The following is a 25,510-nucleotide window of genomic DNA, read 5'->3' on the forward strand; positions in this document are numbered from 1 at the left end:
TATTCACTCAGACTTGAGTACAGACTTTATACCACTAGAGATGAGGGTAGATAAGGAACATTCAAGCACTCTTATAGTCCTATCACGACTATACACCTTGTTCTTTAGGGAGCACAGAGACCATTCTTGTTGGATAGCCCAAAGGAGAGACAGGTAAGAAGCACCAGCTCCTACTTTGCACCAGATGCACAAGCTCTCCCTGAACTCTACCAGGGATGGTGTAGCTCTGCATTGCCTCTAACAAGGGCCAGTGGCCAAATGCCCATAAATTGACTCCTAGGAAGCTGTCATGTTTACAAGCGGAAAAAATACAGTGTACCCACTTCAATAAGAGTAGCAATTCACTAGTATGTACATTAGAAGAAATGATAAAAAATAAAAGGAAGCTCCAAAGAATTCTAAGTTTTATTGTTTGCATGCACAGTGCAGCCTAACACACTGTGGGAGAAAGTAGAACAGCTTTTTAGAGAGCTGGAACAGGGGGGGAATCTGTGATTAATATGTTGTCTAGGAGAATACTGATAAGAGCATGAGGAATTCTTTGATGTCTCATTGATGTGGATGTCTCACTGAGAAAGTAGCTGACACTAATCTGAGGTTTGTGCTACTTACTAATCCAGAGGAAGTGGGATATGGGGAGGGAATGGGGAGGGCAGCAATATGTATACATTTGTTTGAAATCTAATTAAAGCTGATTTCCCTAAGGTCATGACTATTCATAGTCTTGACACAGTTAAGGACTAGGTCAATAAAATGACTTAAATGAGGTTGAGAGAAAATGTTCAGTAACAATTACATTATTTAAAAAGGGAGGGAGGGTGTAATATTTGTTAGAAGTGCTTGGTTACAAATGCTGGAGAATTTTATCTGTCAAATTGTAGTTGAGATATAAAAATAATTTCTCTTCACTTAAAGGGGAAATCAGCTTTGGGTGTGTTTTAGTAGGGAACTTCAATAAGGTTTGGAAGTGGAGAGAGTTGGTGACAGGCTAGGGTTTGAGACAGCAGAGGCATGTGGAGATAAAGTATCTTTTCAGTTTTGGCATCATTCTCCATGGATCTATCCATCAGCCTTCTCCCATGTCTCTGTCCAAAATCTTCCACCTCTTTCATCCCATTATGATTCTTAGCTGATGGCCATTGCTTCCCTGGTTTGCCTCAAAAATAAGCTTAAACCCCTAAAGGATCTCTCATTCATAGCCTCTCACCTTGCATTTAACCTGTTGCAATATTTTCCAGTCCTGGAATACATTCTGTAGAGTCAGTGTGGTGAAATGTACAACCATAAAAGCTAATATTACATTTTTTTTTTAGATAAAATCAGTATAACATTAGAGAAGACATAAATAAGAGTACTACAGAAGTGGAGAGCAGCAAAGACATTAGACTAGATTCCCAGTTGTACACTAATGTCCCTAATCATTCTTGAATTTTTTATTATTCTAAAAGATTTCATCTCTAGTATGAGTCCTGATTATTCTTTTTAATTTACATTTGTTGATACAGCAAAAATGTCAGCTTTGAAAATACCTGGAAGTATTTCTTTTTCTTTATGGTATACAGCTCTGAACCACATATAAATGGTTATTAGTACATGCAAATCATTGCCTTTAAGAATTAGGTTGTCACCAAAGAGATGAATATAAACTGACTAGAAGAGTGGAACCTCACAAAACTGATGGATTAAATCTTAAAAAAAAAAATTATATATAAGAGGATATATTTTTTGCCGAAGCATAAATAAAGAGGATATATCTGCAGGTGGAAACTTTTTGATCTGTAATATGAAAACACTTGGAGGCATATATCTTAAAGGGTGAACATTTTATGTTGTTTCTTAATATTAGCATTATTTACATATGGCATTGATTATTTTATTGAGGTTTTTTGAGGGTAGATCGACAGAAATGTTGGTTTGTGATTTAAATGGGGTATGAAATAATTACCATAGCAGTGTGTATTACTGGAGGAACTGACATCCTAATACTTGCAAGTCAATTTTTTAGTAAACAGAAGCTATGGAAATGCCACATTGTATTACATTTCTCTCTCTTTTGAAATGGCAGTGCACAGCAGTTAACATACAGTAACAAAAGGGAACAAAGACACAGTTTGCTTTTCCATGTATTTTACCGCCATCAGATATATGTACGGACATAGAAATGTGGCCATTTCAACTTTTTCCCTAAGTGAGAATTTTATTCAGCTGCCCCACCCAGCTCCACTGCCCCAGACCCCACAATGGCTTCCCTGCCCAGCCCCACCTTTCACTTGCACCCCCATTGCTGCCCCCCCAACCCCAGGCACTATCACTTTAAAATGAAAAAAAAAAAAAAATTAAAAAAGAGAAAAAAAAGCCTTTACTTACCCTAGAAGCATGGGCTGGTGGTCTCAGGCGGGGCCCCAGTGAGCCTGATGGCAGCTGAACTGCTGGCAAGTGCTGGGTTTTTTTGTTTTGTTTTTTAATGTTGGGATGCTGGGGTGGGGGGGAAAGATCGGGGACCCCAGGGGGCTGTGGGGAGCTGGGGCTGGGCAGGGCAGGGATGGGGGAGCTTGGGGGCAGGACGGGGGTGGGGCCATGCACCATAGGGATCGGGGGGGTTGGGGGTGGCAAGTGGGGTGTGGGGCCGGGCAGGGCTGGGCAGGGCAGGGCTGGGGAGGGGCTGGGGGAGGAGGTGGGGCTGGCAGGGGTCCCCCCATAGTCCCCTCCCCCTTCCTCCAGCTCCCCAGACCCCTTACTTACAGCTGTGGAGCCCTGGTGCTGTAGCAGTTGCTTCAGCACCAGGGTGAGGGGCCAACCATAGAGATGCTCTAGCAGCCAGAGCATTTCCATGGAGGACCCAGCCTCTGGTTGCCTGCTGTGCAGGACCGTGGAGGAATGTGCCCTGCCCCCTTTTTTTAACTTCATTTTTTTCTAATTTTCTCCCCGTGCTGCAAACTTGCAGTAGGGGGAACATTTTTTCACTCCTGCATGTCCCTCTTGCCCTATCTCAAAGGTGTTTGAGATGGTACAAGTGGCATGTGCGTGTTCATCTGGACGTGTCCTATAAGTGCCCTTCAGATATTTGACGACTGTTATCAAATTTCCCCATCAGTCTTCTCTTCTCTGGACTAAATAACCTTAGTTCTTTTAGCCTTTCCTCATAAGTCATACCTCCGAGACCCCTTATCATTTTTGTTGCTCTCCACCGGACTCTTTCCAAACTGTGCATGTCTTTCCTGAAGTGTGGGGCCCAATTTTTACTTCTTTACTGATCAACATTTATTGAAATATTAAAATATTACAAATACTACTAAAATTAAAACTAAGTAATTCTTCTCTGAATTGAAATAAAAAATGTGCGACTGGTATTTGGAACATGTGTGAGGATGGAAATGCACATGAACAGCACTAAAAGTCAGACTGGCTACCTCTTAAGTCAAACTTTCCTGTGCTAGGTTGTAACAACAAATACACTTGACAGATCAGTCACAGGGGGGGAATCCTGCAACAGACATTCAGCGCCGAGTCACATGTGCACATTGCAAAGTTGCTATAACATTACATAAACAGACATTACAAATACAATTAGCCTGGGGTCCTTTTTTTCAGAAAACTGTTTAAATTATCACTGACAATTTCAAATAAGAGATCAAAATATAGCTACGCAACTTTAACATTTTTTAGGAGAATTCTAATCCTGATTTCCAGGTTACTGCTTTATTTAAAGTGAAAAGTTATATTTCTATTTTTCTACCTCTCAAATCCATACAAACTTTCCAATATTTTCTTTCCTTTTTCTTTTCTTTCTTTCTTTTTTTTTGAGATCCCAATTTCTTCAGTTTCATGTCTTAGCTTCATTCTGTTGGGCAAGGTGTCCTGTCCATTGCTCACAATTTTAATAGATATATAGACAGGACAATTGTATGTCTTCTGCAAAGGACTGTCTCAAAACCTTGGGAATTAGGTTAAGTGAAATATATATAATAAATAAGCCTTACAGTGGCTCTCTTGTAAGGCTAAATAGTCCCATGTACAATATAGTGTACATGAGGATAGAAACAAACATTGATAATACATTAAGTTAATGAAATATTAAACAGTAAGTTTTTTATGTAAATTTCAATTTTTAGCATCTTGAATTTGGGCTTATTGCTGAATTTCCAAATGATGCTTCACTGAAATTAAATAGATTAACTGTAAAAAAAATGAGGCACTGAATAAAATGCTGTCATTTTATATACTAAATTTCATTCTGTTCATGCATCAGGCCATAATCTTCTTCAGAGCATGTATTTACTTACTTGGCTGTTCACTGATACTTAGAAATCAACTGGACATTTTACTAAAAATAAATTAGAAAAACAAAATGTAAAAAAATGGAGATATAGTGTTGAAACCAATGAAGAAACTTGCGTTGCTTTTCTTACACTGTTTAGTTTAAGTAGTGATGAGGTCTTCTAACTCATGATGGATTGTCCACACTTCCGTATTTCCTCCCATCTGCTGAAGTTTAATGTAGCATGCATTCTCAGTCCTTGGTGTTTCAGGTAAGACCATCAACAAGACTGGTATTAATGCCAGTTACAGTGTTATTTAGTGAAGTGATTGCCTATTACAAATGAACTAAATTTCACATGGGATCGATCAAGTCAGCTGTGAGTCATCATTATTGATCAGGACTTATATCTTTACATCCATTAAAAAAAGATAAAAGACTGAAAACATTTCTTCATATTAATTCTTTCCTCACAATTTTTTCAAATGATGACAAATCTTTGGCAACTGTTGCATGTTAATAATAGTCAAGTAGAGGTGCTGAACCCTGACCTACAGGCCACTCTCCTTTGGCTCTGTGTGTTGCCTTGCGTACCCATGGTGCCATGGGGCCTGATTCCAGCATGCAGAGCCAGGCAGGGGTGGCATGGGGCCCCAACACTCAATACCAGTGCCTGAAGCTGGGGTTGGCGTGACATGAGGCTCCAGAACAGGATCCTAGCGCACAGGACCTGATTCTGACACACAGAGATGGCATGGAGCCTCATACCTATGTGCAGGGCCCTAGGGCCTGATCCTGGTGCGCAGAGCTGGGTGGGGGTAGCATAGGACCTGGTCCCACCACATGGAGGCCAGCTGAGGCCATGCAGGACCTGAACCAGTCTGCAGACCAGCTCCTTGCCACTCATCTGGCCTGTGGGGCCAAAAGTTTGAGCAACACTGCATTGAATCATGGCTCAAAACAGCAATTCCTGAAAGTTTCTAAACTCACTTCAGTGGATGCTGGTGGGTGACCACAAACCATGTATAAACACAAATACATTTATTACCATTTTAGGCAGCTAAAACCCCACTGATGCATAACTTGATATGTAACAGTCCCTTGTTTTGCAGTCTAGACAAAATTGGCGATCTCTAAAATTTATAGCTCAGCACTGTCACAAAAATGTGTCAAAGTAAAATTTGCATAAAGGTTATACTGTAATGGCCTGGCAATGATCCTGCTAATGACTGTTTTCTGTTCAGAGCTTGTTTTAAATACTTTTCAGATTGTTTGGAATTCATCATGCTGCAATCCAAACACAATGGAAGTCTGTGGGAAAATGTTCTTTAGCTTCTAAGTGGACAGAGATAATATTTATGCTACATTTTTGTGTAAGCTGTAAGGAAAATTACATGGCGATCTGATTACGTTGAAAGCAGTGTCCCTTAACCTATAAATTCTAGTAAATAAATTAGTTATTATGGTTAAGGTAGAGACATTATTTTATTTTAGATCCAACTATTCTGGTATTTAAATTACTTTATACTTTTGAGCCACACCTTTTTCAGCATTTTTTGGATATATTTAGAAAGTAAGTTTTTTTTTAATGTGGAAGTGAGAAACAAACATTTGTTACAAAATCTAAAATAGAATAAAAATTTTTATTTTTTAAAATATGTTGTAATATTGAAATTAGCTTTACTTGTAGCTTCTGCTACATTCTCACTGATGTCTTTAAAATTATAGCTGTTTAATGGCAATGTGCAATACAGCAAATTCTTTGTGGTGAAGCAACAGTCCATTTCAGTAATAGTTCATTGTAATGCTGTGGAATGTAACTCTGAGATGCTTTGATCACATTGAACCTTATAACAAGCTGTCATAACTTGTTCTGTCCTAATCTATTCTTGATAATGTACAAGTTCATAAGTATAACACAGGTTAATATAATTATGCATCTCAGCTAACTGAAGAACAGATTCCTAAGCTTCTGCAAGGCCTTCAGAAACTTGGTTTGAAAATGAAAATTAGTGAGAGTGACGGAGTTAAACAAAAAAGCATCATTGTATCAACCGAACACAAAAGTGAAAAGAAATCTCCCTTTTTGGGCATTCTTTCTGGAAAACAAATGTGCTAGATATATATTTCCTATACAGCTACAAACTTGACGCAAATGCCGGGGCTGAAAATAATCAAGATATCAGGTCTGAACAGCAATGAAATTACTTGTGTGTGACACATTTTTCTGTAGATATCTATTTGTACAATATATATCCCCCTGGTACTCTGAGCGTGGCTTTCTAAACATAGCACAGATGAACAACAAATATCCCCCTGGTACTCTGAGTGTGGTTTTCTAAACATAGCACAGATGAACAACAAGAATTTTTTGGAAAGAAAGTTTCTTTTTCCAAATGTTTTATGATAAGCATTTCTATTGTAGTAAGCACTGAAATCAATATGACTGCAAATGCTTAAATTCAAACTGAACTGCTTAAATGCTGATGAATGGGTATCTTACCCAACAACTGACTATTTAAAATTCTCAGCATTTTGTAGTACTCTTATTTTAAGAATCACTTGCACTAGATTCTGAGACTGATTGGCTGGCAAGAAGAGTAGTTCTCTCCCTTATTGAAATAGTCTACTCTAACAATTGTACCAGGAGTGTTTTCTTAAACTAAATTTTTTTTTGGGGGGGGAAATATGGATTGTGTAAAAATATGCACTTTTTCAAACAGCTAAAGTTAATTTATTTTGAAATGGATTAAAAATCTCCTGTAGCTATCATATTGTTCACGCTGACCTACTTAGTCCACAGCTCTGATCTGAGACTGCAAAAACATTAATCTGATTCCCTGAAGCCACTTCAAGATATAGTAAAGCTCACATTTCTACTTTTCTGGTCTTTTCAGGTATGTTATCTATTCTACTGAAGAATCATAGTGTGGGTGAAAGAATTTTCTTTGTTACATTCCCCCCATTACATTAGATTTAAATGTATGCTTAAATTATATGCTTACGGTGTCATAACTCCATTATATTGTATCAGTACATGAGATAATTTCTGCCCAAAACATTTTACAGTGTAAATAGACAAATAGGAGGAGAAAAGAAGCACCATTGCCCTCATTTTACAGATGGATTATTCAAGTCGAAAGAGAATACTTTTTCTGGGCATGTCTACATATCACCCTACGATGACATACTATGTCACCATATAGCGCACTAAAGCAATGTAGTGATCACGTGGGTCTACACCCACCCACGCTGTCATCCTAATTCTTCTATGGTCAGCTATTATTTCAACATATTAATGATTCTCACGCATGGGAAAACAACAAAAACTGCTTCAGAAACTTCTACCATAACTTGATCCAACAGGTTGGCCACTGAACTATGGCAGTCTGGGGTATCCCACTTCCAAATGACAATGGCACACCATTCTGTACTGTTATTACTTCCCTTATTTGTACATTCTCCCACTGGAGGGTTGGGACAAGATCTTAATGCACAGCTCCACAAAACCAACTCATACAGAAGTTTTAGAACGACCACTGAACATGCCAAATTGTCATGACATTGTAAACCTATCATTCAGTGCTTGTGATTCTGCTCCTGAAGTGCTTGGCAGCATAACGAGGAATTCAGAGACACCAGCCAGCTTGTCTGCAAAGACTCACCAACTGCTGTTGCTGGATGTCACTGCTGAAATGCCCTATACGGGTTTCCCTCGCTTTATGCGGTACATGGCTTCCTGGAAAACGGCACATAACTCAAATTTGTATAAAGGGAACCCACTTTACAATGAAACAAATAGGGATATGGTCAAAGACCCCAACTGTACTGACTTCTAGACCGCTTTCTACCACTTTTACAAGACAATTTTGGTACTCACCAACAGCAGACAGTGCACACAAGCACAGGCTGGTGGTGAATGTGGGGTGGCAACGACAGAAACACATGTTGTAGACAACGAGTGAGGAGCACAGATCCACACAGAAGACTACATTTTGGTGCATGTCACTCCCACAATGTACTGCACAAAGCAGCTGACTGCAGGCTTCCACCACACCAATTGCATAAGAGTGAATTTACCTTGCATATAACGAATTTTTGGTATAAAAAGGGTCATCACATAAAGGCGAATTCACACATACAGAACCTGCATAAAGCAAGGGACACCTGTACTGCATCTCCTACTACAATAACAATGCAGCCAATAGAAGTAGCAGTTCACTGCCCTGAGCTAGATCCATGCATTGGAACTGGCTGAAGCAGAATGCACTGAGGAGTGTGCAAAGTCTGAAGTGCTTTAGTTTGCCTAGCAGCAGCTAATACTACTCCACACAGGAAACTGGGAAGGACAGAAATTTTTTCACAAAACAATTCTCATGATGGCTCAGTTTAGGTCAAATAACTAGGGCGGGGTGAGCAAGGCACCCACCCCAGGTGCTGACTATGAGAAAGTGCCAACCCCCTCACCTGCTGGGAGTTTTTGACACAGCAAGGGAAACCCTGCACTGCCCCTACCTAGGCCACAGGAGTTGGGCAGCACAGCATGGCACCAAACAGTGTATCTGGGGTGTTCAGGATGAATGGGGCAAACAGAATGATGTCTCTGTCAAGCAGGCACAATATGTATGTATTGGGGCCGGGGTGTGAATGGGATCTGCTCCCAAGAAGCACGGCCATGGGGCACCCTGGGCAGGCAAGACCCTTACCCTCACCCATGCCAACTCCTGTGTCCCTGAGGCTAACTGTGGTCAGCATACCTCCACTTGGATGCTCAATCAGCTCGCTATGCTTTGCTGAGTTTGATGATATGGTCAGAACTCTGGGATACGCCTAGTGCAAAATCCACAATGAAATGCCAGTGTGTATATAACGACATTATTATAACTTGAGCACTTTGCTGGCAGGAAGGGCTGACCCAGGTAAACCCTTCAGTGAAAACATACCCTTTGATTTGCTGCTGCTGAAATTATTTCCATTTTAAATATATCAAATCATGTGAGAAAGTGGCTTCTCTCTGAATGTTATACAGAGGTTCACTTTTTAGAAGTCAGAGAAAAAGAAAAACAGAAGATCAGAGTCTGAATAAATACTATACTGTGCTGCCTAGTCAATCAAATGCTGTTGTGATAGGTTGCTACTGATACCGTTGCCTATGTATTTAATGCAGTTAAAGCATTTGATTCACTCACTTCACCTACATAGAAAGCAGGGAGTTGGGGGTGCAAGGTGCATGACAAAAACAAATACTGTCTGTGGAAAGGACCAGCCCTCACACCATAGGCGACATGTAGGTGGGGCACATGAGATTGGCTGCTGCCAGCTGGGGAGTGGGGGGCGATGGCCAGTGCTCCCCCTGAGATGTTTGGGGCACCGAGAGGAGTGCCAGTGGTACTTCTGGGTTTGCCGCCGGCACTTCCTCCAGTGGTGGTGACCAGCTGCTTGGGGATGCTCCCCGCCCCGTCCTGCTTCCCCCCTGCCACCGTGTCGACGATCAGCAACTGGTGCCCCCCCCAGGATCAGGAGGCACCAGTTGCCCATGCCTCACACCACAAACACAAGCACAATGTTTAAGGGGAAGACCACCAGGGCCTTTTCACAAAATAAGTGAAATATAAATAGCAACAGGCATAGCAAATAGCATTAAGCAGTTCATGAAGTGAAACTGGTTGCCTAACCTGGTTATCCAATAATTTCTTATTTCCAAAAAATTAAATAAAAAACTGTCCTGGTCCTGGACAGCTTATGATAAAATGGCTAAATTTATCCAATAAATTGTTCACTGTGCATAGTTTGCTCAGCTATACTTAAAGCCTCACAGGCCTAAAAGAAAGTCAATTCTTTCCTATTCTTAAAGCCTCCACATTTCTTAAAAAGGAAAACTGCTGACATGACAAACATTTCAAGTAGGAAGATACAGTACAACAATTACTCTTCCTAGAACCAATAATTACATCAAGCTAGTATCTCATTTTACCAAGTACAGTAAATTAACCAGTATTTTATCTCACCACCTCTAATCTTATAAAGCATTAATGTTGCACAAATAATTACCTGTATAGTAAGCCAGAAGCTTCAAATTAGAGATGCTTTAAGTAAACCTCAAAAGGTTCAGAGTTCATGTTCAGTTTGGATAAGCAAGCAAAAGCTCAAACATTTATTCCAACGTTTATCTAAACTATCTTAACCTGGCCTAAAAAGTGTTAGAACAAAGCATGTAGTTGGAGACTTTCCTGCTGACCCTGTTTTGGGATTGTCCAGAAATACTGTGAGAATAGCATGCTTATGATAACTAAGTGATTCTGTGGCTGTTCAGAGGTTTCTGAAAAGTTATGAAAAAAGGGCAGGCATTTCAGACCTTTCAGCAAACCCTGGTTTGTGATGATAATGGAAATTAGTGTTATTCAGGACAGTGATGTTATTTGCATTTTCTCTTCTCAGATACTTATAATATGTAATATTTTGAGGACTACCTAATTATAAGAACAAATGACAAGTTCTAAGACAACCACATGTAATTACATGAACAAAAATACTTGCATATTGGCAGGCACCGTTACCATAACCTGTGCAACTCAGCAATTTGATGTGTACGTGTTCACTTGCCTATACTATTCTATGTGTATTGTTAAAACTTTGATTTTATGTTAAATTTGACCCATGTAGACCAGATGTACTCCAGGGTGGGCACGTCTGCATGTGCTATTAGGGGGCAGCAATAAACTACAGAGCTCATTCTCCACAGTTTATTGCTCCCTGGAAGCTCCCAGACATGTTTGCACATGCGCCTGGACCGTAGCACATTGAACCAGGACACAGCAGTGCTGGCTGGTGGGGATTTGGGGAGGTCCCCCTGCCGACCCGGGAGTGCTCCAACTGGGCTCAGTGTGCTATGGAGGGGCTGGCTGGTACAAGGGTACTTCAGCATGGGGCTAGCCAACAGGCAGTCCTGGCACTGAAGCATCCTCACACTTCAGCCAGTCAGTCAGTGTCTACACATGCGCTACTGTGCACAAAAAACTTGTATTTACAAGTATTACCCTGCTGCAGAGTTTATTAGTTATGTGTGTAACCCAGGCGGTACTCCAAGAGGTACCCCCTCTCCAACTGAAGGGGATCAAAGCAGGTGCACAAGCTCTGTGGGAGGTGTAGGGACTCTCCTCCTCCTATAGAGCAGAGCCAGACCACCGATGGGGACTTAACCATATACCTTTTTATGAGGGAACAATATTGGGAACATAACAGGCATAAGTCAGAGGGTATAGTGGACACTACAATGCCCCAAGGGGCAGGATTCAACAAAGGTTAGACACTTACAATCATTGACAAAAGACAGGGTTAACAAAATATAAAACACAAACAGCAGAGCAAACAATACTGGTTGGTGAAATATAAAAAGGCACAAAATACAAAATGTCAAATGTCAAGGAAAATAGGGCCTAGATACCTGGAGGGGGAGAAAGTGGGGAAAACACAATGGCCCCTTTCCATTGCAAGAAGATTTGCTTCTTGTTAGCTCACTCACCCCAAATCACGCCAGCTGGGACTTAAACTCAGATCTCCCACATGGTAAGCAAAAGCACTACCACACAGCCGGCATTGCTCCAGGCTGCTAGGGGTCTTGACCTTTCCAGAGCCCCGGCCTTACATTGAGCTGCCTGGCCTCTGACTGGAGGAACTGGAAGCAGAGCTGGGAACCTCTCAGGTTGCTGCTCAGATCCTTGCTGGAGCTGGGGAGCCTCTCCTGCTGGCCGCAGCCTCTCATAGGGGACTCCCTAGAGTCCAGCGGAGAGCCTCTCCTGCCGGCCGCACACCTCGCTGCTGAGGGTCCAACTACTGCCTGCAGGTCCTGCTCCTTCAGGCTTTTCTGGGGCAACTGCTCCCGCCCCACTGGCTCAGCTCTTGCCAGCTCTTTGAAGCTCCTTCCTTGTGGTCCCTCATTGGTCTCCCGAGTCAGCCACACTGCCCCTTTTATCCCCCTCCAGGTGACCCAAGGGGCCAATCAGGGGGCACGGAGGGTGAGTCTCTGGGGCCTCTGGGCCAGGTAAGGAAAGGGAATCCCAAGTCTTCCAATCATCTTTTACCCCTTCAAAAACCCCTGGGCCAAATCATTACCAGATTGGTGAAGAAAGGGAATCACAAGTCCTCCAATCATCTTTTGCCCTTTCAAAACCCCTGGGCTAGGTCACTGCCAGCTAGCCCGTCACACATGCATCCTAATAGGGGTGCATGTGTAGATGCTGAGATGTTTCCTGTGTAATTAGTCAACTGTGTAGTAAATATCTCATGTAAATGTGCCCAGCTGGCTTATGCTTTGGATTTCCTCTGAAAACTGTAAAAGTCAGATTGCACCTATTTTTTACCTAGGTATGTGGACTCTCTTCTATCTTTTTCTGTTATGAGAACATCATAAGCAGTCCTTCATGCTGCTAACATCATCTCTCATAGTCTGGATCTTCCTTTTGTATTGACATTGCATCTTACTTGCCGCAAGAGCAGTCCTATTTTCTTGGACTCTGGGTCATGTCCAGATGAGCCCCCATGTGCCCCTTGCTGGATCTCAAAGCAGTTTGAAATGTGGCAAGAGGCCCGTTGGGAACAAAAATGTTTTCCGTGCTACATATTTGCAGTGCGGGCTCAACATTTGATACCTGGATATCCAGGTATCAAAATAAAACATGGGGGAAAAATCAACTGTTCACCATCTGTGCCCTGAGGTAACCCAGGAGCTGGTTCTCCAGATAGACACTCTGGTTTCTGGCCAGAGTATCTTTGTAGTGCTCCTGCTGCCACAGCATGCGGTGCACAAACCCTTAGAGTGTTGGAACAAGCAGAAGCACAGCAAGGACCGATCCTTTCTTTCACAGGTAAGTAGGGACATGGGGGTGGGGGGATTTATGGATGTGGGTGGCTGTGGGTAGGTGTGAGGAGTGGCAGGGGCACAGGGGTGTGAGGAGTGGTGGGGGAGATATGCGGCCTGTCAGTGGGTGTGTGGAGGGGATCGAGTGCGGGCTTCCACATGCCTGCCTCCCCACCACCCCCCCATGGTGCTGGCAGCAGCAGTCAGTACGGCTGTGGCCCAGCTGCAGGCACACCTGGCAGCAATGTGGCGTGTGTGACGCAGGCTCTGTACATGCTGAACAGACCTGGACTGATAGTGCACAGCTTTGGACAGGACTGGGAAAGCCATGTGCTAGCAGGCTGGGCCGGGTCTGTTCAGCATGTACATAGCCTGGGCCACACAGTGCTATGATGTTGTCAGCTGTGCCTGCAGCTGTGCCACAGCCCTGTTGGCTGCTGCTGCCGCTGGTGCCATAAGGGATGTGGGGGAGCAGGCATGTCATGGCCCCTGCTCCAGCCCCTCCATAAAGCATACAGTGCGTCCTGACCTGGCCTGGGCCAGTGTAGCCCACTAGTGGCATGCCTTTGCACAGGAGTGGGAGGCGTGGCTCTGGGATGTGTGACTCTGGGACGTGTGGCTCCTGTGCAAAGGCATGCTAGCTGCATGGTTCAGGTTGCGTTGGGTGGTGGGATGTGCTTTCCATGAGGCTCAGGAGGCAATGCGTGGTCGTGGCACTGTTTTACAATGGGTCATGGTGCATCACCACCTTAGCCTCATGGAAAATGCGCCCTGGTGGCCTGACCTGGCCCAGGATGGACAGCTAGTGTGCCTTTGCACAGGAGCTGTGCATCACAGAGCTGCACCTCCCACTTCTGTCTAAAGGTGTGCTATTGTGCTGCACTGGGCTAGGTCCCATCGCATGCTTTCTTGCTGCACACACCGTGGATCCAGTGGCACTGCCACCAGAGGCAGGACCCAGGCTGGTGCGACACCCAGTCCCTATGAGTGGTGCAAGGTCCCAGGTGACAGCTCAAGCAGCCCGTGCTGCCCAAAGATACACAGCACCATGCTGAGCCAGGCTAGGCCCATGTGATTTGCCAGAAGCAGTGATGGATGCCACGCAGCTGGGGTTGAGTTGTGCTGCCCCACGCCATGGGGGAAGCTGTGCCAGGAGGGCCCTGAGTGCTCCAATGCGCTGCTGCTGTAGGTGAGCTGTGCGGGAGGGATCTGGGCCCTGAGGGAGGTCATGTGGGTCCTGCAGGGGGGGCTTTGGCCCGTGTGGGGGGGTTGAAGCCTCTGCGGAGGGACTGTATCCCCTGGGTGGGGGGCTTTGACCCCTGTGGGGGGGCTCTGGACCATACCCCCTATATGGTCCCCGCACAACCACAGTCCCCCCACAATGCATCCACAAACCCTACAACCCCAGATTACCCCCACAAACCCCTCATTCAAATACCTGGCCTTGTGGGTCAGGAGTGAGGAGACAGGGATGGGGGGCAGGTTGTGAGTTGAGAGTGAGGGGCAAGTGCGGAGCAGGGTACTGGCATATTAGGTGCTGCTCAGCGCTGCACATCCTGGTGAGCGAAGTGGGCAGGGCAGCTTTGATTTTTCTGTGACAAAAAAGCCAAAGTAAATATCGAAGTGTATACATACTTAGAATTAATTTTATTATGATGATAGAGGCACTGGTTGGCTTCCAGATATGCTTTAAACGTGTAAATATATCAATAAAATATTGCCCAACTGATCTCTCTAAATATAATAGCATTTCATTTCAATAGTGAGAGAAAACTATTTTGGATATTTTAATGAGAGAATTTCGGTATCTTACCAAAGAATTTGCAATTTTTAAACAGGGAACACCAGGATCTCTGCTGATGAGACAAGTGGCGAGTCCTGGGCAGAGGAGCCTGTCTACAGCCAGCACTGGGGACCCAGCTAGAGGGCAGACAAGATGGCTGACCTCTTAGCCATTTGGGGCCAAGAGGACACACTTGGACATTTGAGAGTGGGCCACCACAAGGAGCACATTTTCTGGATGACGGCTACCCAGATGGCAGAGCAGGGGCACCCCATCCAGGTCTGGCAAGGGCACAGCCTTGGGGCCACAAGTCCAAGGGGGTGGATGCTGTCACAGGTGGCAGCAGGTCACAGCCAGGCAGCAGCCCCCCCTGCCAGACTGCTGCAGTGGGTAGAGAGTGCAAGGGACACTCCCGGTCATGGCAGCTTCAGCAGTCCAGCTAGCACAACGGGTAGTGTCCCCAGATACCGAGTGGCTGGGCCTCAGAAGCTCCTGCGGGCAAGTAGCCTTGAACTGCTCACTAGGGCAGGTTTTTATACTGCTGGGGCCAGCACAGATCCAAGAGGAGCTGGGCAGGGTTATTTTGCCCCAAGTGGCACAACTTGCCCCACACCGAATTGCACATCTGGGCATGTGTGCTGAGGCAAACATCCCCTACTCCTATTTGAGCTGCTGTAAGCTCACATTCCTGTGTGTGTGGACACGCCCATGAATTTTAAATTTCCCTCTGAATGCATTACAGTTGCAGGGTCTTTCAATTATTCCTGCTACATTTTTAATATGTAGTTCAATGGTGCTATGCTCAGAACCCATCTCTTACTGTTCTGAATACAAACTGTTTTTTCTGGAACAAGGGTGTCAGATTCATTGCTTATAGACTGGATTTGGCTTGCACAGCCATGTGATGTTGGCTTTGGGGTCCATAGAGGTGCTGTTTGGTAGATAAATGTAGATGCCTTAGTTAGAAATTTAGTCCATAATTCTAATCCAATACTTTTTATTTGCATTCCATGTGTTATACACTATGATCTCTATGCAACTCACTAGTTATATGAAAGGGTTGGCATTATTCAAAGAAGCTTAAGTGACTTAGGTGCCCAATTCTCATGAATTTACAGTGGAAATCAATCATTTAATTCCCTTAGGCCTCTTGGAAAATGCAAGAAAATACCAATTAGCTAGTGTTAACACTGACCAACAGGAATCAATTTAGCAAAGTCCAGTTATACAAAATCCAGCTCTGCGCATAAGCTTACATTCTCCTGAAACCCCTCAAACTCACCTCAGTCAAATCATCCTATGAAGGTCTTGTTTACCTATGGACATTTTTTCTGAATGAGGTAGGATCTGAATGTAAAGAGTAATAATTGTTCTGGAATAGCACGTCATGTAGACATCCTCATTCCCGAATAAGAGAGTCTACATAAAGAGCTATTCAGGAATAGCTATTACAGAATAGCATATTTCACAGTAGGTAGTATGCTCATTTTTCCATATAGACAGACCCTGTCTGGGATATCCATTCCTAATTTCAATTATGCTGTGGTTAAAAAGATATCCTGTTCTATTCTGCACAAAACTATGTCAACTATTACATCCATTAAGTGTTTAAATCCCTGGTCAGCCTTCTTTTGAAATTTTAACTGAAGAGGAAAAGGCTGAAAGGCTAAAGCTATTACTATGCAGAATAGGCAGTCCTTGCTTCTCAGAAACAACTGCAATGAAGGCAACACTAAAAATGTACACAAATATGTTGTACTTTCCCATTACCCAGATGTGCTTCCTAACTTTATAGTTTGGGGATGACAATCAGATTTTTTCCCCTTGAGGCACAAATATACATAGTTTTTCTTTTTCCACTGCTGAGTTCTGAATAGGCATCTGAAATAAGAGCCTCTATTCATGCTCCATTATTGTTCTCTTACGGTGGTAACTTAGAAGGGCACCTAATTTGTCACCAGAGGAAAAGCTCTCTGAAGGCTGAAATTCTATACTCCAACCAGAGATGCAGATTTCAGTCCTAGTCATGTACATTTTAGAAGTATCCTGAAAAAGGCAAACCTTTTCAATTTAGTTAACAATTAAACTGTCCTTAACTTTCTATAGCTTCTTGATTGAGTGGTTCTATAGATCCCTTTTCATTTATAACTGGCATTGAAATCAAATATAGCCTGAGAAGACAGAAATTTTATGGAAACCCTATAGTCAGGAGATGCATAACTCCACAGTGAACTCTTCATTATCCAAAACTTGGTTAACTAATTTCCACATTTCCAAATGTTCCATATGTCCTACAAGGTCAGGTTGAATGTCTGGTCAATGTAAGAAAAGTTGAAATACTGCAGAGCCTTATTCTATAGACTGAGCTGCACAAGAGAATATGTTAATGGAATGTGAATGTGTGCTACTGCCCTTCAGAGCTAATAAGTTCCAGAGGGAAAATCAGAGTTAGCAAGACTTGAGGAAGGCAGCCAGGTCCCTATAACTAAGGAGGCTGGCCTATGCAGGCTTTGAAGTTTGTTCATAGTGAAAAGACACTTCAAAGTCTGATCTGCCATCAATCTTAATTATCCATTAATTTGGGGTATTTCTTCAGACCTCTGGATAATCAGGGATGTACTCTTATTCTCAACTGAAGCTATTATTTTTTAAACAATTACAACATTTTTCTTTAAATGGTGCAAACTTGCAAAGGGAGTAATTAGACTGACAATGCATAATTTAGTAATTTAATCTTTTGATGTGCACTAATGCTAATAGGTATCAGATCCATGTTTTGGAAATTCCATCATGATAATGCATCTTGCAATCAATATAAAAACACAAAGTGAAATAAACTATTCAAACACCATCATAATCAACTGCTGTGCCACAACCTAAGGCCCTGCTATTGTTCCATAAGTCTCCTTCAGAAAATGTAAAAAAGTGGGGCAAGCTACACAACTAGAAAGTACATCTACTTCCTATGACTCAAGGAGGAAGCAAGTTTAAGAAATGGGAAAAGTATGATACCAACTGTGCCTGACTATTTATAAAAATTGCTTTTCATAATTGAAACTGGTCCAGTATGTCTTTCACAAACAAAGTATTTAATTAAAATGAAGCTGGTGTTGGTGAAAGATGCCAAAGTGGCAGCCTTGGAGGCTAAAATCTTGTGTTTATTTACAATGGGAGCACAACAGCAGACAGAACAAGATTCCCCCCCACTCCATCACACTGGTGAGCCTCAATCTGGATTTTCAGGGAGCAACTCTATGGCTGTATACAGACATTTGGGAAGGTTAGGGGGAGGTTAGATTGCATTAAGAATGGCCACCTGATTGAACTTAGTTCACCCAGGTGTGGATCTTACAGTAGTTAGGTGGATCTACATACAAACTGTACAGAAGTTTAGATAGTTATATCAATCTAAAAATGGCCAGGACAATCTAATTAAGTGTACTTCTAAGGTAGTTTAATTTAGCTTGGGTCTAGTGAGACCAATCTAACTGAACTTCTGTACAGTTCCCAGTTCAGCCCCAGGACTGCGAAAGACCAGCCTCTGGCTTCAACCCCAGGGCTATACTTTTCCTCCCCCCACCCCCAAGCCCTCTTCCCCAGACAGAAAGCTTCCCCACTGGAGTAGCCATACCCTCCCCCCCTCACCAAGCCCCACAACCCACAAGTTACTTCTGGTGCCAGTTTTATCAGCATTTGCCAATGCTAGGAACTGAGGAAGTTAGTTTGTATGGGGGAGGGGCAGAAGGAGAGGGAGGGATGGGTGGTAGGTTTGCTGGGGGAGGTTGTTTGTGTGGGGGCGGGGGGTTTGGAGAATAAAAATAGCCCCTCATCCTGGTAGAAGTGGGGAAGAGAACTCCCTGATCCTGCCAAAGCCCCTGATCCTGCCAAACCCTCCCAGACCCCAGCAACTCCCCCCCAGGACTCCGCCTGCCCCCTGATCTCCTCTATGGACCCCACCTGCCCCCCAGATTCCCTGTGCATCCTATTTTCCCCCTTGATCCTGCTTGGCCCAAAATCTCCCCAGTTGCTCCCCATCCTGATTTATCTTAGATCAGATGGCTATTTTAAATATGATTTAACCTCCCCCTAACCTTCCAGAATGTCCATATGCAGCCTAAAGGTAAGAAGGCAGCTCACTGGGTATGTCTATTCCTTGGCTTCTCAACTGAAACAACTAAGGAATATCATTTGGAGCCATAATTTTAAAAGTATTTAGGCACCTTAGGAATACTGGCATCCAATGGTGTCTAAGTGCCTATATACTATTGAAATTAAAAGAAATTAGGTACTCTTTAAAAATATGATAAGCCATCTATGCATATTTACTATTAATATCATTGCAACTTGGTCCTAAGTGCCTGCTATGTGGTTTTCTAGTGAAATGGGCACTTATATATTTGGCACTAGATTGAGACCCTCAACTTTATTTCACATTAGACCTTGAACATCCATCAAAGATTGGTATGTTTCAATCTCCAGCCACAGTATTTGGGCTAGATTTGAACTTCTGACCTTGAGAGAAAAGGCTCTGTATCCCATTACCAATTCTTTAAGTCTTCTAGTCACTGGAAAGCAAACACTTGACTTTTATGGGTAGATTTGGTTTCAACTCTCTTTTTTTCCCTAATGTTTTGTTCTAGTATAAAAGTGGTTTATAAACAGTGAGACATTTTGTATTAGAGATTATTAGTGCTAAAAGCAGGTAATACTTCTTGTAGAAAAACATATGATTACATTTAAGTGATAAGTCCTCAAAGAAGGAAAACCATTTTCAAAGTGAAACCTAGAGAGATAATATGAAGAAGCAGCAATAGATCAGCATTCTTTCCTTTTACCATATGTATACAAGGATTGGATAAAAAAGGTTGCTTTAATCAAGGCTCATTTTCCGAGACTTGGAAACTCCTTCTGTTCTCTGCAACACAAAGTCCTCTTCAGTTTTCTTAATATGTGTGGTGCTCACCTTTTTAAGTGACTACCCCTCGCCCTGATACTTTTCCCCTTTACAGCAACTTGGCTTTGCCCCTTCTTTCAGTTCAGTACCACCCCATTGCACCAGAACTTTGCTAGCATCTTTAAGACTCCCAGTTTTTAAATCCCATTGTTATATACACAGGCCACAGATATACTGTTGTGCTACATCCTTCATCTACCAGGTATGTAATAGGGCTCTGCGAAATTTCACCGGGTGTTTCATATTGATGCTCTTTTGACTCATTTTGAGCTTGAAACAGCGAAATCAAAATGAAATGACAGGCTTTGAAATAGGTTTGAAAGGAAACTAGGGCACTCAAAACGTTTTGAAAGTTCTGAAAGTTTTCAGTTTCGAAGCTGGTCTTGCCGGCAGGAAAACAGAAAGTAAGGAGAGGGAGGGGGAAAAGGGGGGAAGGACTGCTCTGATATTGACTGTGTAGTTGGCTAGTGACTGTGATCCTTCCCTGAGGTCCCTTCCAATCCCAGTGCACTGGGGGTGGGATGGAAAAACAGCTGCACCTTAACACACACACACACACACACACACACACACACACACACACACACACAAAGTCACTCATGTAATGAGTTTTGCTTGTCAGTAGCTTGAGCTGCAGTTTCCCAGAAACCCTTGCACCTATCTCCTTGAAACCATGGCCTCAGTAGGGGCTACAGTGCCCGCTGTTTTCACCCCACTGCACCTTAACACACCCACATGACGTGAGTTTTGCTTGTCAGCAGTTTTAGGTGCAGTTTCCCAGAAACCCCTGCACCTATCTCCTTGAAACTTGACAGGCTTTGTGGCCTCAGAAGGGGCTACCCTCTCTGCTGTTTTCATACATATCAGACAAGAAATTACAAAGATGTAGATGACAAAGTTATAGGGAGTTTCATGATTCCCCATTATAGCCTATGGGTGAAACATCAAAACAGCATCAAAACAGCAAAACAGTTTTGATGAAATGAAACAGAGCAGTGCTTCAAAATTAAATGTAACTTGAAACAAAACAATGCCCCATAAAAATGGTGAAACAGAAGTCAAAACAAAACAGTGCTGTTTCACACAGCTCTAGTATGTAATATATTCCTATTTCACTTATACACATCAATGCATATACACATCAGCTGGAAGTACCAGAATCATGCTTCTGATCATATTGCATCACAGTCCCATGTGGGCATTATTAGCCATACCACAGCATTTAGTCATTTAAAAATAATAATGATATGATCTTAAAAACACATTATTAAATGAATCTGTGTAAATGTGCAGGCCAATATTAGCAATGGTATTTGATAAAAAACTGAAGTGATGCACTGCAAGCAGAACTGCTGACAACTTCATAATAACTTAAGCCAACCTCAGTAAGTCAGTGCTGTGATGTGCTTCTTGGATGGAAATGCTACCTGTCTTTTTTAGAAACATGCACGAGAGGGGTAAATTTCAGAATTTCAGGGTAATTACTGCTGGTCAGGCAGTTCAGTCCCATCTTCTTATTTCTAATAAAGTCATGGTAACAAATGCTGAGAGAGAATTTAAGGAACATTACAGAGTTCTGAATTATACCATTTCATGCTAAAGTAAGATGGGGTTTGAAACTTGCAAGAGCCTTTTGCAAAAGTCACTTGTGGCTTCCAAACATAACACCATCTTATTGAGTGTTAATATTACCAAACAGTGTACACAAGGGAGTGATGGCCAGCAACTCAGGATGCTGTGTTGGCATAGAGGGGTTTGGATATCCTGGTTCTTACTTAAGCATTTTTGATCTAGTGAAACAGACACTACAGAGCTCATCTGATGTTAAAACCACAATTTATAGAAACCAGATTTCTGAAAAAAGACAAACAGGCTGGGTGTTGGTCCTCATTCTGGATGTTGCCAAGAAATGCAAGAGAGAAGTGTCAGCAATGAGGCACTGAATATTAGTGAGACTATATAACATAGGTAGCGTAGCCAGATTTGGAATGGAGTCCTGTGGTCTCATTGCCAGCAGAACTCCTCCCTTGGAAGCCAATAGCAATTTTTTGCCCATTTAGATTTTAGGAGCTGGCCCTTGAAATTTTGGAATAATTCTTGTTTTCCCTGTCCGACGAGCCAGTTGAATTTTCTTTTGTTGCTTTAAAATTGCAAAATGTCAAGGGCATCCACTCTCAATAGATGAGTGACATTTTTTTGTTTTTGTTTTGCAAGACCTGTTTCTCATGGGATTCAGATTGTTTTTTGGTGCACTTCACAGCATCAATGACATAAACCATTCTGGAACATTTTAAGTTTGCGGCAATCTCCTTCTTGTACCCGCCATCTACTTTAAACAAGGATCTTGTATCGCTGCAAATATCACTTGGATCTCTGATACCAATAAAAAAATCTCACAGTGAGAGTGGAAAGCTCTGGTAGGTGCTTGCTGACTCAACTATGATTAGTAACACAAACAGATGAATTAAAATGTATTATTGAAAGGAAAATGATTAAGGAACATACCAAATTCACACAGTAAACATATTTATATCTTATAAATAAAATAGGCAAACACTTATATTTTCAAATTGTTTCTCAAAGATTAGCTAAGAAAAAGTTGGGACTATGTCACTCCCCCCCTCCCCTAAAAACAATCACTGTAATTTGTATATGTCCTACCTTTCTTTTACGCAGTTTCACTTGACTGTCTGCAGGTTCATGAGTGGCCAGATCATCCTGAAAATGTAAACACTGGATGTCTTCCACTGGAGCGACATTTGTAAGATTTTTTTTTTCAGGGCCCATTTGAGGTTCTGTGAAAACACATTCATCCAAGCCATTATCCACTGGCATGATACGGGAACAAGGAGAAGATTGCACAAGGTAATCCTTGGGTGCAGATTTTGAGAATGGTTGTCTGCCACTGCCAGAACATGGACCAGGGGAAAGCTTATCCTGTACCACAGTATTGTCAGTTTTTCCAAGCCCATCTTTAGAAGCATCAGATTTCCTACGCTGTTGTGCAATTACAGCAGTATGAAGCAGCTGTTTCCCAGGCACAGTTATTTCCTTCACATTCAGAGAATGAGAGATGGTTTCTCTTGGTACACCTTTGTGTAATACTTCACACAACCCTTTACAATTACAAAGCACTGGGCTTTTCCCAGTACTACTGCACATGTCCTCCTCCTCCATTCTTTCTTGGGAAATGGTGGCATAGTCGAGCTCATTAATGACTTCTATTGTTCCAGACACATTAGATTCCTTGTTTATTTCCATTTTTGGTACCATCGTTAAGGAGCCAGCTCCTCCTAAACCCTTTTCTTTGTCTTTTGATTTCTGTCCAGTACAAGTGATGTGGTGGTTAATTTTACCCAAACTAAGATTTGAATAATCATCATCTTCATCAGAAACATGGACCAAAGTTTCTGTACTGGCCTCCAGAAAGTGCTCCTCATCTTCATGGTTGTCATTTTCATCCACTTCTTTCGAAATATTGCTAAGCAGCTTTGCTGGGAAGCCAATCAGCTCCCCACTATGACAGCAGTCTGGTAACGAAGCAGATTTTTCTTTCCGGCTAGCACTCAAAACTTCATCTTTTTCCATACTTGCCTGCAAGTTATCAACTACAAGTCCATGACGGCATGCTGTATTATATTCAACAGGAGAAAAAGCCAGTCCCATCCATTGGGTCACATGTTCCTCCCAGCTTCTCTTTCTGATTGCTAGAGACATGTCATAATAGTTCAACAACAGGCTGCAAGATACATTCCATACAGGACCAGAGGAGATGACATGGCTGCAATGTGCTGCTCCAAAATGGGAGAGATTTTCATCATGCTAACATCTGTAAGAAATAAAAATAGAATAAGCTGATTCAAATTCAAAGTAAAAAGGAAGGGTAGGGATAGTTTAAATGAAAATGTAAAAGCAAATTTATAGAGCATGAGATTGAAAGGGAGGAATTTAAAAATATTATTTTGTTTAATAGCTGTAGTAGTATCATACAAACTTGACATTAAGCATACTTTAACATAACTTTCTTTCTGATTACTCTCCAAAATTAAGTAAATAAAAATGTTATAAACATGCTTATGAATAGGCAACTGGATCTACAAGCCAGATTTTGACAATAAGTCTCTTCACTACTTCTGTCATGAGATATCCATTTCCATGGATATCAACATTATCAAATCTTGTGACTCTATCACACACAAAATTAGTTTGTGTTTGTTCTTCATGCAATGAAACCCATAAAGTACAGTTTTCAGGTTGCTGTCTGAAGAGCTGGGTCTGTACCTAAGGATTAGTAAAGGGATGTTCATACATGTCCTCCTTACCTTGCATCTGGTCAGCTGTGAGAAATGCTAACATTCAAAGAGTTAAGGGGTGTTTTTACACACGCTTTGTGGTGGGTGGGGGCACATTTTAACTTGGGCGGCTCCCAGGGACATTTTAACTCGAAAGGCCGCTCTAATTAAAATTCCCAAAGCTTCTTGTGCATTCAGCATCCCAAATTTCCAAATGATGGCAGGGATGCTTTAACTGAAGGTTGTTAAATGAGCTTTTTTTAAACCACCATTTTGAAACACAGGGATGTTGAATAAATGAGATGCTGGAGCTTTCCAATCACGACGCTCCAGCAGACTTGATCTGCGTCCTAATCCAAATGCACTGGAGCCCATGTATAGGTGCCCAATATGTGTCTTACTCCTGTTACTTTTAAATACAAGTGGGCAGAGAACAGAGAATTTGAGGATTAATCAATAAGTTGAAAACATTATACAACAGTTATATCACTACATTTTGATTTGCTTGGGTCAGAAAGTATCCCCACTTAACTTGGTAAGGCTAGTCATATAAGTAATTAATTCCTAATGCAATTAAGGGCCCACAACTGTGCCTTTTTTATGACAGTTTAAAAGTTAATGTTTCATATATATTTATTAAATCACTTTGACATTTAAATACATAAACCATCAGACAAAAATAAAATACAGATATTTAAATTTTGCATTACAAAGAAAGTTAGAACAAGTTCTTTATCAAATAATGAAAAAAACCCGCAAACAAAATAAAAACAAAAAAACCCCAACTGGCCTGTAACAAATTACAGGTTCAAGGAGCAGACACTTCTACTTTTCACTCCCTACATAAGAACTGTCAACACTTAGCATGGATCTGCTTATTGATTTCAGCAATAAAGAAGATTAACTACTGAGTTTGTTCTGGGTCATTTCAGTCCACTACAGCAAGTCCCGATTGCCCACTAGGCCTTTAGACTGTCCTGACAAATCACATGCCTGAAGGCATAGAAGTAGGAAGCTTGAAAGAAAAGCAGAATTATGACTGTGCATTTTCATAAATTATACCCTTAGTGACTTTTAGAAAGATGTTGTGCATAATCTGAAATCTTTAACCTCCATTTAGGACAGCCAGCTTTATTTCTCATTCACATTTTCCAACTCTGTGGCGTTTGTGCTTAAAAAGAAAATATAGTCATAGGAAACAAAATTCCAGGCACAAGTCATTAGAGTGTGGGAGGCTGAGGAAAACGGAAAATAACACACAGCACCGGGCCAAAAACAAAAACCCAAAGAATAACCAAAAAAAAAAAAAATACAACACCCAAAACCCCTTTCACAGTCAAACTTTGGTAGTAAGACAGTGATTCTG

At 42.1% G+C, this 25,510-nt stretch overlaps 1 protein-coding gene across 5 annotated transcripts in view; it reads right to left on the reverse strand.

The window, feature by feature from the left end:
- Positions 1–25,510, reverse strand: part of DLC1 (DLC1 Rho GTPase activating protein) — a 409,890-nt gene that overhangs the window by 368,582 nt on the left and 15,798 nt on the right. For all 5 annotated transcript variants that reach the window (XM_090035987.1, XM_090035988.1, XM_090035989.1 and 2 more), the window contains exon 2: positions 22,514–23,681. In XM_090035987.1, coding sequence (XP_089892113.1) covers positions 22,514–23,569 — 1,056 coding nt within the window. In that variant the 5' untranslated portion in view covers positions 23,570–23,681. The remainder of the gene's footprint in view (positions 1–22,513; positions 23,682–25,510) is intronic.

This window comes from Crocodylus siamensis, chromosome 2, assembly GCF_052110815.1.
Source record: "Crocodylus siamensis isolate JL-2025a chromosome 2, ASM5211081v1, whole genome shotgun sequence".
Classification (NCBI taxonomy): Eukaryota; Metazoa; Chordata; order Crocodylia; family Crocodylidae; genus Crocodylus; species Crocodylus siamensis.